The sequence below is a fragment of the Chaetodon trifascialis genome, chromosome 6 (genome assembly GCF_039877785.1).
Source record: "Chaetodon trifascialis isolate fChaTrf1 chromosome 6, fChaTrf1.hap1, whole genome shotgun sequence".
In the NCBI taxonomy this organism is placed as follows: domain Eukaryota; kingdom Metazoa; phylum Chordata; class Actinopteri; order Chaetodontiformes; family Chaetodontidae; genus Chaetodon; species Chaetodon trifascialis.
The window spans coordinates 16,129,973-16,147,108 of NC_092061.1; the positions used below are offsets into that span (position 1 = coordinate 16,129,973).

Sequence of the window (17,136 nt, forward strand, 5' to 3'; positions counted from 1 at the left end):
TTTGTGAGCCTGAGGATATATGCTGCAAAAACTCGGAAACAAGAGAAAAAAAAGCAATTGACTGGGGGAAATATTCCTTAAAATAAGCACAATTATTGTGTAGCAGAACAGGAAAATTGCATTGAACAAGATTTTGGAAACAAGTAAAGAAATCCAGTCTCAAAGAAGCCACAGTTATCTTTAAAGTAGTGCAGCCAGACTAAAATCAAATACATTTGTCTGGATGCAAAGAAATTGTGTCTTCAACGAAGCAGTTTTGTACTTGTCAGTGTTGACCAGCTTTATAATTCTGGAAATTCTTGTTTCAAGCATTAAATTACTCCGAAACCAGTAATAAAACCATAAAGCAATGAGCTATAACACCTCATAGAGATAATGAAGGAGAACAAATCTTGAAACAAGTGAAATGATCAAACCTAATAACTGCTTCTTACAGTAGAACATATATCTTGTCAGATCTAAAATCTTAGACTTAGACTTTTCTTTTGCAGTGTGCAAAGCAATTTTAGTGTAAGACAATATTATAGTTTGTTGTGTTAACAGGTATTCAAACTTTCTTTTCTTCTGACCGCTGACCTTTGAGCTGTACATTTCTAGTAAACTGTACACTTAATTAAAATGACTTTCAATCTTCAACACAGGTGCATCGTAGCACTTGGCTTCAGAGGTTGAGGAGAGCTGCTTTCAAAGCCAGAGGAATTTATGATGATTCAAAATAAACAAATAAACAAATAAAAAGATTGTGGCTCAATTCATTTCAGTCGGTTCAGTAAAATGCGTCTATGGACGGAAATGAGCGGTAATCGTGGCAATGGCGCCCTCCAGTGGTGAAATGTCTAATTTCAGACCATAACAACACGGAACTTCCTGTTGTCAGAGGATGTTTCCCTTCTATTCCCTACTTTACTGGTCTGTCCCTCTTCATTTGGTCCGGGTTGACAGCCATGGAGTGATACACTTGGTATTTTGCAGCATTTGACGGTCGTGAAAACGTTTCTCTTTGTAACTCATGTTTCCTGGACGTGTTTTCCTGCGTCTCAGCAGCAGACATGAACAGACGTCCTGACATCAATAAGCATCTTCTCTGGAGTTTCCAGTCGACTGTCCACAGCTGGAGGTCTTGGTGATCCAGCTAATGAACCCTAACAGAGGACACAGTTTCCTCTGTTGTGTCCCAGCATGCAACACGTCCTTCATCTGTTTCACTTTCACTTTGAAGCGTCGCTGAAGACGACACGGTGAGCTGAGCATTTTACAGGAACTGAGAGACAGCTGGCTGCTGTTAAGACTGCAAGAACAGGTAATTTTACAGCCTCAGTGTTGGTGAAATGTGAGTTTTTCTCGATAGGGATTCGTGTCCGTAAATGAATGGAAATGTGCGTGAAATCGAAAATGTGGTACTTCCACTTCACTTGTGTGTGTGTGCGTTGTCATTGTCTCTCTTACTGTGCGTAGTTTAATAATTCAGCTTTCACTGAGCTTTTACTAAAAAAAAAAAAAAAAAAAAAGATACAACAAAGCTTCAGTATTTGTGAACATAATGAGGTGTTTATGTGATATTTGTATTTCAGGTGAGAGGACTTCCTGCTTCCACCATGGTAGCGGCTCTTTTCCTGCTCCTCCTCTTCGTTCCCTTTCCTCCCTCCTCAGGAGCGCAGCTACCAAACCAAGGCCAGGACAGAGATGGCCCCGTAGCCACTGACGGCCAGCCATTTCCCTGGGACCGCATGCGACTTCCTAAAACCGTCTCCCCCCTCCACTATGACCTGACCATCCACCCCAACCTGACCACCCTGGACTTCAGTGGCGTTGCTCGTATCAAGCTGGACGTGCACGAAGACACCAGCACCATCGTTCTCCACGCCAAGCAGATGCAGGTATCCAATGTGCTGCTCCTCGCACCTGAAGGTGTGAGGCCTCTCCAGGTTCTGGAGTATCCTCGATTCCACCAGCTCGCCCTGCTGTCTGACTCTGTGCTGACCAAAGGAAGGAGGTACGAAGTTCTGCTGGAGTTTGCTGCCAACTTGTCTGACAGCTACCACGGTTTCTACAAGAGCAGCTACCGCACCAGGAGCGGGGAAGTCCGGTATGACTTATTTTTCTCTGTTTCCTTTAAAGGAGCTGTATGTAGCATCTTAACATCACTGAATCTGTCCCCCGTTAATCTGAGACATAAATGTAAATGCAGTAAATCAACACCATGAGAGACAAGATTGGCTTTATAGAACTGCTTTTTATTGGGTTACTGCTGATGTGTTCAAGACACAGCACTACCAACAGTACCACAGGTTTATCAATAATCAGTCACGTTGATGAGAGTGTCATTTATGCAACAAATTTGGCCTTGATTCATTGATTTTTAAATGTCTGCATACAGCAGCTTTAATGTTCCTTTTAGTCTTCTTACAGCATGTTATGTTAAAGGTAATATAACTTTTATTTCACTGTTATTTGCACCGTTAGGGTTCTGGCATCCACGCAGTTTGAAGCCACCTTTGCTCGTGCAGCCTTCCCCTGTTTCGATGAGCCGGCCTTCAAAGCCAACTTCACCATACGGATTATTCGAGAACCACGTCACATAGCCATATCCAACATGCCTAAGGTGCACATGCATGCAGCGATATTTGCTTTGTTTGCTTTCAGTGCAGGAGAGGAGAGGGATTGTGGAAGAACTGGTTAATAAAATTGAGTTCTGTTTTCACTGTTCCTGTCCAACAATAACACACACACAGTAAAGAAGCATTAAGAGCTTTAAAGATGTAATAATTCACCATACTCTGTCTGTAATTGGCCATTTAACCTCTCCTTTCTTTTCTCCATCTCTCTCACTACACACCTGTGTTTCTCAGCTAAAAACTGTGGAGTTGCCAGGTGGTTTGCTCGAGGATCACTTTGACACCACCGTGAAAATGAGCACTTACCTTGTGGCCTACATCGTGTCTGACTTCCTGTCTGTGAGCAAGACCACCCAGCACGGTGTGAAGGTGAGGGGGACAGCAGACGCTGTCATGCCATGCCGTCATTTAGCTGTCCCACTCTGAGTAACCTAACAGCATCCGTTGGTGAAACTTAACATACTGCTGTAACATGAACACTGAGGAGTTTGTTCCTCCCCATCAGATTTCAGTCTACGCTGTGCCTGAGAAGATCGACCAGACGGCCTTTGCTCTGGATGCTGCTGTCAAGCTGTTGGACTTCTATGATGACTACTTTGATATTCCTTACCCACTTCCCAAACAGGGTCAGTGGAAATACATGTTTTTACCATGTTATTGTTATTATTATGAACCAGCCGGTGGCGTGGATGCATCATATTTATATTGTATTTATGTGCTTGCTGTTGCTCCCCGCAGACTTGGCTGCTATCCCTGACTTCCAGTCAGGAGCGATGGAGAACTGGGGGCTGACCACCTACAGAGAGACGGGCCTCCTCTTCGACCCTGAGAAGTCCTCAGCTTCAGACAAACTGGGTCTCACCAAGGTCATCGCCCACGAGCTCGCACACCAGGTAGCTGGTCTGCATCTATTTTAAGAAATAAAAGCAACAAGTTGGCATCACAATTCGTCATTCTGTACAAAATGAAGTTGCTTCACCTTTATGGGCGGACAGTCGCTGTTGGAAGCCGAGAGTCTCATGCTGCAAGCTGACGCTAAATGTCAGCATGCGCAGTAGTTACAGATCTGTCTCATCCCGAGTCTTAAGTGGCGTTAAACCATTTGAATACCTAAAAATGCATCTGTGTGTCACGTGCTCTTCTTCGGTCCAGTGGTTTGGGAACCTGGTGACGATGGAGTGGTGGAATGACCTGTGGCTCAATGAGGGTTTCGCCAAGTTCATGGAGTTCATTTCTCTCGACATCACCTACCCGGAGCTGCACGTGGTGAGAGCCGAGCACAGGAAACTGACCCGTGTCTTACTTGAAACATGTGAATGAGCGGTCAGAGTCTGCTGTACAATATACTGTATCTTTTCTTATTCATTCTCTCCATCTATTTCTGCCTCTCCAAGTTAAAGTCAGAAGGCAGAATAAGAAAGATATGAGTGGCACAGTGTAGCATAAGCACTGGATTACTTTGACATTGCAGTGGGTGTGTTCCTGTAAACACACTTCCTTTCTCCCAGGATGACTTCTTCTTGGGGAAATGTTTTGAGGCCATGGAGGTGGACTCGCTCAGCTCTTCTCACCCAGTTTCCACCCACGTGGAGAACCCCACGCAGATCCAGGAGATGTTCGACGACGTGTCATATGACAAGGTCAGCCTCACTCTGTCAGAGGACCAATCATGTGGTGTTGCACTTGGATGTTGGAACAATGATCTGGGCACTTGGTTAAATGCAGACTCATTGAATGGTGTGCCAGTAATTTACATCAATCCTAATTTGCATAACTGAGTTATTAACAAATGTGCCATCAAAACAAAATTAACATACAGCTGAAACTACTTACAAAAGTACAACAGACAATAGTTGAATTGCTCATTTTCAGCATTCCTGTGTGTTTTTTTGTATTTTGATTTCAGGGAGCGTGTATTCTGAATATGCTGCGGGACTTTCTGACTCCCGAGGCCTTTGAGATCGGCATCATCAGATACCTCAAGCGCTACAGCTACCAAAACACTGTCAACAGCCACCTGTGGGAGAGCCTGACTAATGTGAGTGATATGTGTGTGTGTGTGTGTGTGTGTTTGTGTGTGTGTGTGTGTGTGTGTGTGTGTGTGTGTGTGTGTGTGTGTGTGTGTGTGTGTGTGTGTGTGTGTGTATTGGTCCTGTGGCTGAGGGATACTCAACAGTATCTGGTGTCACATTTGAGTCACTGTTCACTATTTAAAGTTCGGAAAATTGTGCTGAAAATTTTGGATTTGAAAATGAAAATCCAAAGACAGCGGGGCAATAAAGTCGTAATGTTTTTGGCAGGGCACCTCTGCATGAGGATTAACATCTGGTCACATTGAGCTGTTTCAGAATGTGTGTGTTGATGGGATGATGCCACATCTTGTGTAAGTTTTGTGCTTCTCCCCACTAGGTTTGCAGCTCGGATGATCTGGACGAAGGCCGAATGAAACACAAGGAATTCTGCTCCAGGCGCAACAGCCAGTCTGGAGCTGCAGTACGTTTTCACACTTTGTGACATGATACTTTTCTACTCACTAAACATATTCAGTATTTCCCAGATCTTTGTATTCCACTCGCTTGTCTATTGAAATTGTGCAAATCTGTGACTGTTAAATCGTTTTAATGTGTGATGTATGTTTGCATACGTAGAAATGGTTCTCTGGTGATGAGCTGGATGTCAGGGCCATCATGGACACCTGGACACTGCAGGAGGGCTTCCCGCTGGTCACTGTGGAGGTCAGAGGTCGCGAGGTCAGGCTGAGTCAGGAGCGTTATCTGAAGACAGACGACCCCTCCCTCACTCAAGGGTAAAATGTCAAGTGTTGGATGCCATGGCAGATATCGTGAGTGTGTCATTGCAGAAGTCTGTGTTCCTGCATTCGACGTAAAAACCTCTTAATAAAAAAGTTGGGACACCAAACACTTTCAACGGGTAGAGTCGGGACTGCAGGCAGCCAGTTCAATACCTCGAATGGGGCCGTCAGAAATGTCCAGGTTAGCCATGCCACGTGCACTAATGCACATGCAATTCTGATTGTGTGTTGATAGATTTCTGTGGCAGATCCCACTGACCTACAGGACCAGCGCCTCTGAGACCATCCACCGCTTCCTGCTTAAGACGAAGACTGGTGAGTGTGGTGCTCGGTGTGAGGAAGCTGACGTTTACATTGTTCCTTTTATACCCTTTATGCACATACATGGAATTTTAAGTCTGCAAGTCGTCTTCACGTCAAAGCTCGTCTTCACTCCTCCTCCATGCAGACGTCCTGTACCTGCCGCAGGAGGTGGACTGGGTGAAGTTCAATGTGGACATGAGCGGCTACTACATGGTCCATTATGCAGGCAGAGGGTGGGACTCCATTATCAAACTGCTGCAGCACAACCACACAGCCCTGACAGGCAATGACCGCGCCAACCTCATCCACAACGTCTTCCAGCTGGTCAGGTCTGTTTAAAGATCAGATACTAACAGCTGAACCTACGCCAAACAATGACTACTTTTAATGAAGGAATGGGACGGGCGTAATGCTAAATTTTAATCATTTTGTCAATTGTGGCAAAGTGGCTTGTTCGTTTGGAAATTGACTGTTGCCTGCTGTTCTTTTAATCAGCCAAATGTAAGAAAACAACAATTAAATGACTGCAAAAAGGGACATTAGTGCAGCATGGTGTTGATTTGAGGTCGTGTGTGTTGCAGCGTCGGGAAGGTGAGGCTGGACACGGCTCTGGAGCTGTCTCTGTACCTGTCCAGAGAGACTGAGATCATGGCTGTGACTCAGGGCTTTGGAGAGCTCGTACCTCTCTACAAACTGATGGAGAAGAGAGACATGGCTGCTGTGGAGAACCAGATGAAGGTTAGTGAAAGCAGACAGGATTTCATATTCATTTCATTTGTTTTTAAAAAGAGGCTCAAGACCCACCTTTTTAATCAGGCTTTCAATTGATTTGTTTGATTTATATTATTCATTTAATCAGGCTTCTTATCATATTTAATCTTTATTTGTATCTTATTTTAGTTGCATGTTTTAACGACATGTTTAATTACTATTTATTTTATTTTATTTTATTTTATTTTATTTTATTTTATTTTATTTTATTTTATTTTATTTTATTTTATTTTATTTTATTTTATGTCTTAGTCCCTTGGTTTTTAGCTGCAGTGTTTCCTCATGGGGGCCCCCCACACTGGGAGCTGCTTTTGGTCTACTGATGGGGGCGCTGCTGAGGGGACGGCTCTGGCCTGGATGGCTGGAGGCCTCTGCACCTCGGTGTGGGGCGGTCTCAGGCGGCGCTCCCTAGTCATGGACCGGGGGCCTTCTCAGTGTGGAAATGGCCCCCAAAGGTGGCTTTTTCCTTGCCTTGCCTGTATGGGTGTGTGTGTGGGTGCGTGCGTGTCCGTGAGTGTGTGTCTCTATATGTCTCTGTATATATTTATGGGGGCGGGAGGGCTGGGTTTTCTTCTTCTTTGTTTTTAGCCTCTGTGAGGCACTTTGTGTTGCTTTTAAGTACGAAAAGTGCCATATAAATAAAGTTTGATTTGATTTGATTTCATGTACACTGTCGTTTAAAAGCTTGATTCGGTACATTCAGATGGCTGAGACGCTGTATTTTTGAATGGTCGGATGGTGTAGAAAGTAAAATAGATGTTATTTTGTATTATTTTGTATGAAGGGTTTGAAAAAATGGAATGTTTTGTACGTGGAGAACAAAACACTGTACAATGGTTCATCAAGACTGACAGCTTAAAGGGAGGAAAGTGACAAAGATGCCTCTGAGCAACAGTTCAGCAAGAATAGAAGAAATTTCCAGTTACTGGTAAAAGAAATATAGATGCTGAGCATCAAAATCTGTGCAGATTTAAACAGGAACAGGTTGTTGTTCCAGTTTCAAGTGCACAATAATGCCTATAACAAGCTGGAATTAACAGACATGTCGCACTAGCAAAGCTATTCCTAAAACTAACTAAATAAAAGGTTTAAACCTATTCAGTCTAACCACTGAGTAGACTGCAGAAGAAAGAAAAGCACATTCCCAAAAATTTAGAGCCTAATTGCAGATACAGTTGTGGTTCAGTAATGATGTAGGATCACTTATAAACTTCTGGACAAGCTCAAATCAAAGTGTATTGGGGGAAAATGGTTATAACAGTATTCTAACCCTGTCATGCAATGCTGTACTTAACATTGACTAAGTGGAAGTTTTAATAGTTCAAATATTCTTCTTCCTCTTCCTGCCTTTGCTGGTGCATTGCTGTTTCCTGGCACATAAACGCCAACTGTGGATAGCGACAGGAACGTCTATCCAGTCAAACAAAACGGGACCCACTCATAAAAAACTGCTCCATTGTGCCGTTAGAGGCCAAGAACTCCACAAGCAGATTTAAAATGTGCAGACAGACAAGTGTGCACCAATTGCTATGGTTCCTTGCATAAATCCTGAAAAAGCTTGAAAAACAATGGGCTGTGCACATGTCGAATAAGCAGAGTGCCCCTTGTCACGTCTGGCAGTTCAAACAAAGCAAAATTCCTCTCAGGCACAGAGCATGAATACAGCAGTTCAGTAAGCACACAGTGGAAACTTTCTATTTATTTTTAATCATCAGAATTAATGGTTATTTTCATAGTTTATTGCACATTTTTTATTTTACTTATTTTCTTTTGTCAATGATTACAGTACAGACTAAAACTGACAATTAATTTCCACATTCCTTTGATTACTTCATTGATTATTTTGTGAAATGCCCAAAACGATGACAATTGACAATACTACTGCATATAACTGTTTACTTCAGATCCACCAAGCAAATAAGATCAATTCATAGTGAAACTTTTACATCAGACATGAGTAAAAATAAACTGACTGACTGACTGCATGTGTGTCTCAGGACTACATTGTGGATCTGTTTCGGGGCCTGATTGACCGTCAGGAGTGGACTGACTCTGGATCAGTGTCTGAGCGAGTGCTGAGGAGCTACTTGCTGCTGTTCGGCTGCGTCAGGAACTACGCTCCCTGTGTGACTAAAGCCACGGAGCTTTTTAACAAGTGGAGAGACTCAGACGGCAGCATGAGGTGAGGCGCCCCGGTCCTGAACAGCACACCAGTGGCCTCCTTTTCATATTTGTTCTTCCTCACAAATACTCCCTGTAGAAAGAGCTGAACTTCCAACGTCAAAAGCTTCCAGATAGTTACTGAACTGAATGCCTTCTCTGTTTTCAGCCTCCCTGTGGACGTCACCATGGCTGTGTTTGTGATTGGAGCTCGAACACCAGAGGGGTGGGACTTCCTGTTTGAGAAGTACCGCCACTCGCTGCAAATGTCTGTAAAGAGCCGCATGAAGACCGCAATGTCTGTCAGCCCCCTGCAGGACAAGCTCAAGTGGTGGGCCACTGCAAGCATTTTGTTCCCCGTTCTTCTTGCCCTCCTCGCTGCACTGATTTCTTGATTTTCATCTCTTCCTGCCCTTTCATTATCCTCTTGTGTCCCTCCTATTTTGCTCAGCATTTCCTTTTATTCTCTTATTTCCGTCTGCAGGATGATGGAGCAGAGCCTCCACGGTGAGGTGATGAAGACTCAGGACCTCCCGGATGTGGTCGTCTCTGTCAGCAAGAACCCACACGGCTATAAACTGGCCTGGGACTTCCTCCGAGCCAACTGGCACACCATGATCAAGAAGTCAGTCAGCCCCGTCATGCATATGCGATACATTCCTCTCTCATTTTCTCAATCTTTGAAAATACTTTTTCCACAAAATGTTAACAGAGTTGTGTATTCTGAACTTTCAATTGCGACTCTGTTTGCTTCAATGCTGCAGATTTGACTTGGGCTCTCACACTATTTCATACGTGGTGACCGGGGTGACCAACCAGTATTCTACCAGGGAGATGTTCGACGAGGTAAGCTGGGCTGTGTGTCCATTATGGACCACACTCTTGACCTTGAATTACTTATGTCGGGTTATAGAGAGTGTTTGCTGTTGCCCCAACACCCTGCCTTCTTTATTTGAAATGCATCTGCATATTTATGTATGCAAACAAGTGTAAATCCACTCTCTGGCTTATGTCCACATGTTTTCTTCATCTCCTGTCTCTCCTATTTTGCTGTAATTTGATTCCTTTGCTCTGTGCTCAGGTGAGAGGCTTTTTCGGCTCCCTGACCGAGGAGACGGGCTCAGAGATGAGGTGCATCCGGCAGACCTACGAGACCATCCAGGATAACATCCGCTGGATGGACACCAACCTTCCTCTGCTGCAGGCGTGGCTGGACAGACGCAGCCGAAGAGTCGTGCATGAAGATTTATAGCTCTAGTGGAAACAAAAAAATGGTTGAGAATGGACAATAAGGTCACTAAAGGCAGGAACCACAAGAGGTGTGGATGCGAGGCTCTTGGAGTTAGACTTGAATCAGAGATTTGATGACTTTGTACTGCCTTGCAAGTCAGCTTTGATTATAACACCAGTGACTCATGACTTACCCTCCCTAAATGTAAAGGTAAAAAAAAAAAAAACCCTTTGGTTCCTGAGCCGTCTCGGTGTACGTTGTTAATGACACCAAACCTGACTGACTTGACTTGAGACTTATGTGTCACCACTTAGGACTTACTTGTGACTTACAAAACAATGACTTTGTGCCACCTCTGTAAACTACAGCCTAAAGATGAAGCTGCTGGGGGTGTTACTCAGGTTCAAAGAGATCCAAGAAATAATGGACCCCCTTAAAGAACCCCCACGAGGCTTGACGAAGTAACATCAATATGAAAAAGGGTCTTTCCTCACCTTAACATTTGTGCTCAGAGCTGTGTGTGTGTGTTTTCGGGATTTGTGTTTTGGGTGAAGTGAAGTGTAGACGTGTGAGTTTTTACCTGAAAGTTCAGGTTGTGAATTTGTCGGAAAGTTTCCTTAATGCTTCATTATCACTGCAGAGAGCAAAAAAATAGATATTGTACATTGTTGTACAAAATAGCAAATTTTAAATTTTTTCTCAAATATTTAGGAACCAGACCACTCCATCTCACTTAACATGAGAAAAAGGAAAGAGAGAGAGGGATTACTGCCTCCGGCCTGCAGTGAAAATGCTAAAAAACATACGTGTCCACACCGGCTCAACCTGGATGAATGCTGTAGAGTTACCGTTATGCACGTGTGAGACTTTTGCACAGTGTAAGGGTTGTTGAATCATAAAAGGCTTAAATCTGCTTAAAATTTAAGATAATGGTGCTGTAAGATACGTATTTGCACTTTCCCTGAGGTTCCAGTGTTGGGAACATGAAAATAAATTCTGACACCACTGATCCTTCTTGGCAGCATTTTTACATTTATTAAAATTCTTATATAGATGATGAGCACAGTGCACTATAAGGAAGGTGGCGTTATTCAACACAGCAGTGCTTTATGGTACTGTAAAATCCCTCCTCTGTAGGACAGGATTCAGAGCAATTCTGTTATTTTGTGGGAAGAACGTGTTCGCTGAATGAAGTATTGGATCAATAAAGTCAATTTGACTTAATTTCAATTTGTATTTCAGGTTTTGTACTGTGTTCTATTGTTTTGTAATAACGTTGGCAATCCTTGCATGTTAAGTGCTGGAAGTTTTATAGATGAAACCTTTGTACCCTGTCACCCCTCTGATCAGCAGGTCACACACTCTGCAAGCAATAGAGATCGAATTTCCTGCTTTCTGGAGTAATTTCAAAATCCTCTGATTCACCCGTGTTTCCGATCAGTCACACTCACTCACACTATAAAACCAAACTTCAGCAGATGGCCAAACTGTTTGAGGAGTATTTGTCCAATTATTATACACAACAATCACTTTACTTGTCAATGGAAGGACTACTCAGCCTGAGACAACAGTCGCATAATATTCTGGTCCTCTGGGGGACGTCTCTCAAGCCTCAAAATAACCTCTGATGATGTCATCGGGATGTCAGCAGGGGTTATATTAGCATGGGTTTGAAGACAAACAGGGGTGGTGTGTGGAGTCAAGTCGAGTTGCATTATGGTAAATGTAGGATGCAGGGGTTTAGGAGTTTGACTCATACTGGACTAAAACTCCAGATATCTCAAGTCTGACTGTCGTTGTTTGTCTCTGTTTCAGTCTTTTGCAAATGTCCCAACGTTACCCTTTACCTGGTCTATAATATCAGAGCCCCTGTGAAAACCTGAATTTAAGAAAAAAAAAAAAAACGCTTTCATTTACTCTGAGAAAATCAAGTGTGCCAAGAGTTTTTCCCCTGCATTCAACCGATCTGAACATGCGTTGACACACACAAGGTTCGAGCTCTTCCTCCACAGAATTTTCAGCAGCTGTCTGTGATAAAAGCTGTGTCTTCACCTGTCGCTTCTACGCTGGAGCACCAGTATTGACCATATGCTCATGTAAACACTGAGGAACCTCAATAAAGGTGCTCCTGACTTGGGAAACATGCTTGTAGTCGTCTCTCTCCTGCAGATCATGATTGCTTTTTGAATGATTTTTATTCTTTCTGCTGCACCTGTTTTCAAAAGTTCTGTTCGTCCTCTACTGCTCGTGTTTTTAAGGTCATTTAGCTCTCAGTTGAGGCCTTGTGCAGAGAGGTAGCTGTTACTTTAAATCTTCAAATGTTGCCATAAATTCTTATGATGGACCTTTAGCACAAACTAATAAAACATACACCGGCCAGCTGATAAAACACACTCAAAATTTCATTTATGTGAGCGTATATTCGTAAGAAAAACACCCGTGTGGGTATGTGTGTGTATATAAGATAAACATAAACAAAAATACACAATGAAAAATACTGACATTCATGAAAGTTCATAGGTTGATATACATGCTGGGGTTTGCACTCAGTTACACGCATGCACACACATGCACACACCGCCCCCTCATCAGCACACCCACAATAGGTGAAACTGCCCTCTGCTCTGGTGAGTTTTCCCTCGCCGTCGTACACCTGAGGAGAGCCGTCTCCGGACTGGAGGTAAGAGTTGGCCTTTCTGCTTCTGCTTCCTGTTCATGAAACTTAACAGTTCAATTTCTGAAAGCTGAATCTCATTATCGAGTATCTCAGATGAGCCATATTAGGAGCAGTTTGTTTGTCTAGTCAGTATTTACGGACCTGGCCTCTGTTCCAGTGTGCTAACCGGTCATGTCCTGTGCATTTTGACCTCACTACCCTCTCATGTCATTTTGTGGTCTTTGCTTGTTGTTTTTTTGTTTCATAATCTATTCAGTATATAAAAAGTGGTGATGTTTGACCACCTCAAAATATGTACACAGTACAAGACTTTGGGCTATAGCTGTTGATATCATTTTTGACCAAATCCTTTGATCACAAGGCAGGAAATTAAGCCACAGTGTATCAGCGGTTATGACTTGTTGACAGTTACTTGGCTGCACTGAGGCTTTGAGGTACCTCAGGCAAACCCACTTAAATGTGGTCTCAGTGCCAGACTCATGAAGGGGAACATAGCAGTGAGGAACTCTTTTGGGGGTTTTAATCTGAAGTGGCTCAACTCCCCTCTGATAGAAATGACGCGAGCAGTGATTTACCTGTGATTCAAGGGTGTTAACCAGTGTGTCATAATCTGTCCGTTCACTAAAATCATATGACATAATAAGGGGAAGTGTGTGCCACTGATTGACAAGCTGAACTGTGTGTTTGCTGCTGTCCTGTGAAAACATCAGCTGAACCAGGAACAGCCGTCTTCTCAGCTTTGTGACAGCACATTTTTTATGTAATCCACTGTGTTTTTAAACGGTCTACGCAGTTTAAGAGATAGGACAATCTTCTCAACCCACTGTGTCTGAAAAATATAAAAATCAAGGCAGAGATGCTGGCTTGATTATGCCACATCTTACACTGTTATAGTGTCTTATAGTGTGACCTATTTATACACTATTACCTCAATAATTCTGCTGACCTGGTAGATTTACAAGCATAGTGGAATAAATGTCAGCATCAGATCTTTGCGTAACAATGCCAACCACTGATAGTAGACTATCATCTCTCCTCCTAGAGAAGGGCAATAAAATATTCTTGGATAATTCTTTCTGGGGCAAAAGGTTTAAGGGTCTTAAGTTCAACATTTATTTTCCTGGAAAAGATGCAGGAAGAGGAAAGCATGTACAAACACTAGAGTCAAGTTATGCAGCTCTAAAGAGATGACATTTTTTTGCTAAAATAAAACATTGATGGCACAATCAATACGCAATGTTTCACCTTTCAGGATCGTTCTGTGGTTTTTGACTCCACGCTCATTTTGGTCCATCAAGAGTTTGTCCAAGCAGCTCCAAGGATGCCAGATAACTACCTTCCCTTCCTAGAGTAAGATATTTTTTCAGCCGCAAGTTTCTTTGGTAATTTATTTAACCCTTCTGCTTTGTGCACATTTGACTTCACTTTCTCGTTGGGTGGAAAAAACATTGTTTGCTCAAGCATTATTGTTTTCTTCTGATCTTATTAAAACAGAAAGGCCTACATGTTTGTTACTTAAGTCAATTGCAGATTGTTTCTCAGACAGTTTCTCTTCTATCGTTTTTTTAATATATTTTTTTGTCTCTCCACTTTTCTCTCATTCCTCTCACTCCCACTGACACTTCCTTGATGCCTCATCTCTTTCCTACCATCCTCAAACCACTTCACACTTTCCTATCTCCTCTGTTTTGCACTCATCTCCCTCTTTCTCATCCTCCTCTCATCCATCTCCTGCTCCTCTGCTTGAAGGATATTCCTGGCTATGCTGGGCTTAGGCCTCACCGTCGTGTTCTGCGCGGCCTTCTGCAAGGTGTGCAATCGCTTCAGGGAGGAGCAGAGGGAGCTGGCGATGAGGGGGAACAGTGACGTGGAGGATCACCCTGCCTCGATATATATCATCCCCTTCCCTGGCATGTCACAGCACGACAGCGAAGACCACCTCAGGGTGCCTCGACACAGCCAGGAGCTCCATTCACCACCACCACGATACAGCACTACTGTCCACTCTGAGGCGCCGCCTTCCTACAATGAGGTGATTCTAAGACACATTACTGACGGAAAGCATCACCAGCCAGACCAGAATGCATCCGATCGTGTCCCATTTTGATTCTGCCTTCAGCCACACTGACTGCAAAAATACTGCCACTTAGATTTTAACTTTGTGTTTCTCTCTGTGCATTTCAGCTGGGATTTAAGCCTGACGATCTTCCCCCTGCTTACACAGAATACGACACTCCTGTGTATCCCATGACACCCCCACCTCACACAGACATGGTTCAACCACAAACACAGTCACAGCAATAAGCCAGGACCATCACACTGTGCTTGTGTTGAGCTTATGGACAGTTTTGATTATTAGACTGCCTCGTGGACTTGAGTGAGCTGCTGCTGGAGTTTATAATGTCTTAAAGATCATTTTTATTGTGAGCTTGTTTTGTTGTTGTTGTTGTTGTTGTTGTGATCTGCATCTGTATGCCTCATTCCCCCACTTGCTGTTATTTTCTCCAAAAAGGAGGCCATGCTGTTTGTTTGCATCTTTTCCTTGGCAGGATATATCAAAAACCACTTAATTGTAAGCACAGGTGTGAATGTGAATCTGACGGTGCCACCTTGTGGCCTTTTACAAAGCACTTTGTTCCCGCCCATTTCTCCTGAATCATGAGGAGTGGGTGCCAATTTTTAAGGATACCTTTCTCCAACATGTATTTATGCAGCGCAGATTTTCCATTAAATGTTTTCTCACCAATTTTGATTGCACATATTAATTCTACGCAATCCTGCAAAGTTTTCTAGCACTTTGCTGATTGGTGGCACAACAACATGAACACTGTATTTCACAAAATTGCTTGGCACCATTCATCCTTGTACAAACCCCAAATAGGTTTAAAACTGTTTAAATCACGGATACATCTACTCATCTACTCATCATCATCTTCTATCATCTACTCAGGATTATTGCCCATCACTCTGTGTATTTTAATGCAGATCGTGATCCACATGTTGGATATTTTTTTCTTTCATCAAAGCTACAAGTTTGGATGATTGTTCAGCCTCAGGGAGGTATGTCTCTGAGTGCTTTGCAGTTTTGTTTATTTGTTATATGTTATAGGGCATATAACGCTAATTGAGTGGCAGCCTTGAGACAAAAGCAGACACATGAGTTGTCAGAAAACGTGTTTTTACGTGTAGCACTTGTTTTCAGTGAATTACTGATATATTTGTGTCACACTTGCCTGAAGCTTTCTGCAGGTTTTAATATGATTGTGTTGTGCCATTGCATGTGAAGAGACATGACCTGAAATTGGATTGCATATTTGTTTTCTCTTTCATTTTTCTTTGTTGTCCTTATTTTCTGTTTGGTGACACAAAACAAATGTACTGCTTATTTTACTGGTATTTACTTGAAGGCTGAAAGCAGTATTTTAAGGTCAGAGATGAGCAGTATATCTACAGTCTTTTTGTGAGACTTTCATTTCAAACTTTATCTTTATCTTGTCAACGACAATAGTGTAAATGATGTGTCTAAATGAGCAAATAGCATGGTTTCATGTGTATGATATACTGTATATAGTATTGTAGGTGGTGTACAAACAGATATCTGGATAGAGTAACATTTATCTGTCCAAAGAAAAATCTGTAATATCAGCCTGAATTTGAAATGTAGACTAAATATAGAAATCTACCTTCATGTCTATATATTTAATTTTATACTGAATTTCCATGTAAATACAAGGTGTAATACAAGATGATTGTATTATCATATGTGCATATCATGTTTTCCAAAAAACAAATACAACACTCTAACCAAACTCTGTTGTTATTATTATTATTATTATTATTATTATTTCCATTAGCCAGGCCTCAACTCTGTTCCAGTCCAGTTGTGCCATCCAGTCTGAGTTTTTATATTTTTTATCATTTTCACTTTGTCCAGCAGAGTCCACTCTTGCACCAAACATATGATTTACGCACTTAGATTTAGCAAAAAAAAAAAACAACCTCTACTATCCAGAGAAGTTTAGTCAACCCTGAATTGATTAAATCCTATCCTCTATGTGCAGTGCTTCTTCATTATGCTCTCATGGTTCTTCTCACTTCCGTAACTGCTAAGAGTAAAGCCCTTCAAGACTTAAATCATCATTATTGTCACTAAACTGAAATGATTTATTTCCTGCAAACACACGTATAAGGGCTGGGATTAAATCTTATTCTCATTTGGTTTAAACTGAAAATTGATTTAAAAAATGCTTCACATTTAATCTTTTTCTCTGCCAATTTCCACTTGTGGCCAGAGCTAAAGAGGACATTGTGTAGACAGGCTGACATACAGACACATGAGGCCCAGAAACATGTATCCAAAACATGAACAGTAATCCTATACACGTCTAGAGGGTCTAAACATGTTGTTAGTTTCTCTTGGTTTTGAGGCAACTGGATATGGTGTCACCTGCCTCCCTCTACATGTTAAAATCCTCTCCTCTTTTCACTCCATCTTTATTGAGCCGTCACTTACACAGTGCAGGGGGTATGTGTGTGCGTAGGTGTGTGTCTTATAGCTTTATTCCCA

The 17,136-nt window shown here is 42.4% G+C and overlaps 1 protein-coding gene across 2 annotated transcripts; it reads left to right on the plus strand.

Annotated features, from left to right (window-relative positions):
- The first annotated feature begins 923 nt into the window (after window positions 1–923).
- On the plus strand, window positions 924–11,120 carry erap1b (endoplasmic reticulum aminopeptidase 1b). Of its 2 annotated transcripts, none has more exons than XM_070965268.1 (19): window positions 924–1,300; window positions 1,572–2,086; window positions 2,464–2,602; window positions 2,850–2,984; window positions 3,121–3,241; window positions 3,354–3,508; window positions 3,768–3,881; window positions 4,124–4,255; window positions 4,522–4,653; window positions 5,025–5,108; window positions 5,264–5,421; window positions 5,663–5,742; window positions 5,876–6,059; window positions 6,312–6,468; window positions 8,499–8,683; window positions 8,831–8,992; window positions 9,146–9,286; window positions 9,426–9,507; window positions 9,743–11,120. In XM_070965268.1, the coding sequence occupies exons 2-19, from the start codon at window positions 1,596–1,598 to the stop codon at window positions 9,911–9,913; spliced, it is 2,823 nt and encodes a 940-aa protein (XP_070821369.1). In that variant the 5' UTR covers window positions 924–1,300; window positions 1,572–1,595; the 3' UTR covers window positions 9,914–11,120. The 2 variants fall into 2 exon arrangements, with proteins under 2 accessions (XP_070821369.1, XP_070821370.1); XM_070965269.1 differs by having other exon boundaries at window positions 1,229–1,238.
- Window positions 11,121–17,136: the final 6,016 nt, after the last annotated feature.

What these genes read in the sequence shown, in the direction of transcription:
- erap1b (XM_070965268.1), top strand. Translation starts at nt 1,596, where the DNA reads ATGGTAGCGGCTCTTTTCCTGCTCCTCCTCTTCGTTCCCTTTCCTCCC. An exon ending in CCACCCAGCACGGTGTGAAG is followed by an intron (nt 2,985 to 3,120) that starts GTGAGGGGGACA and finishes CCTCCCCATCAG; the next exon opens with ATTTCAGTCTACGCTGTGCC. An exon ending in CCTGCTTAAGACGAAGACTG is followed by an intron (nt 5,743 to 5,875) that starts GTGAGTGTGGTG and finishes TCCTCCATGCAG; the next exon opens with ACGTCCTGTACCTGCCGCAG.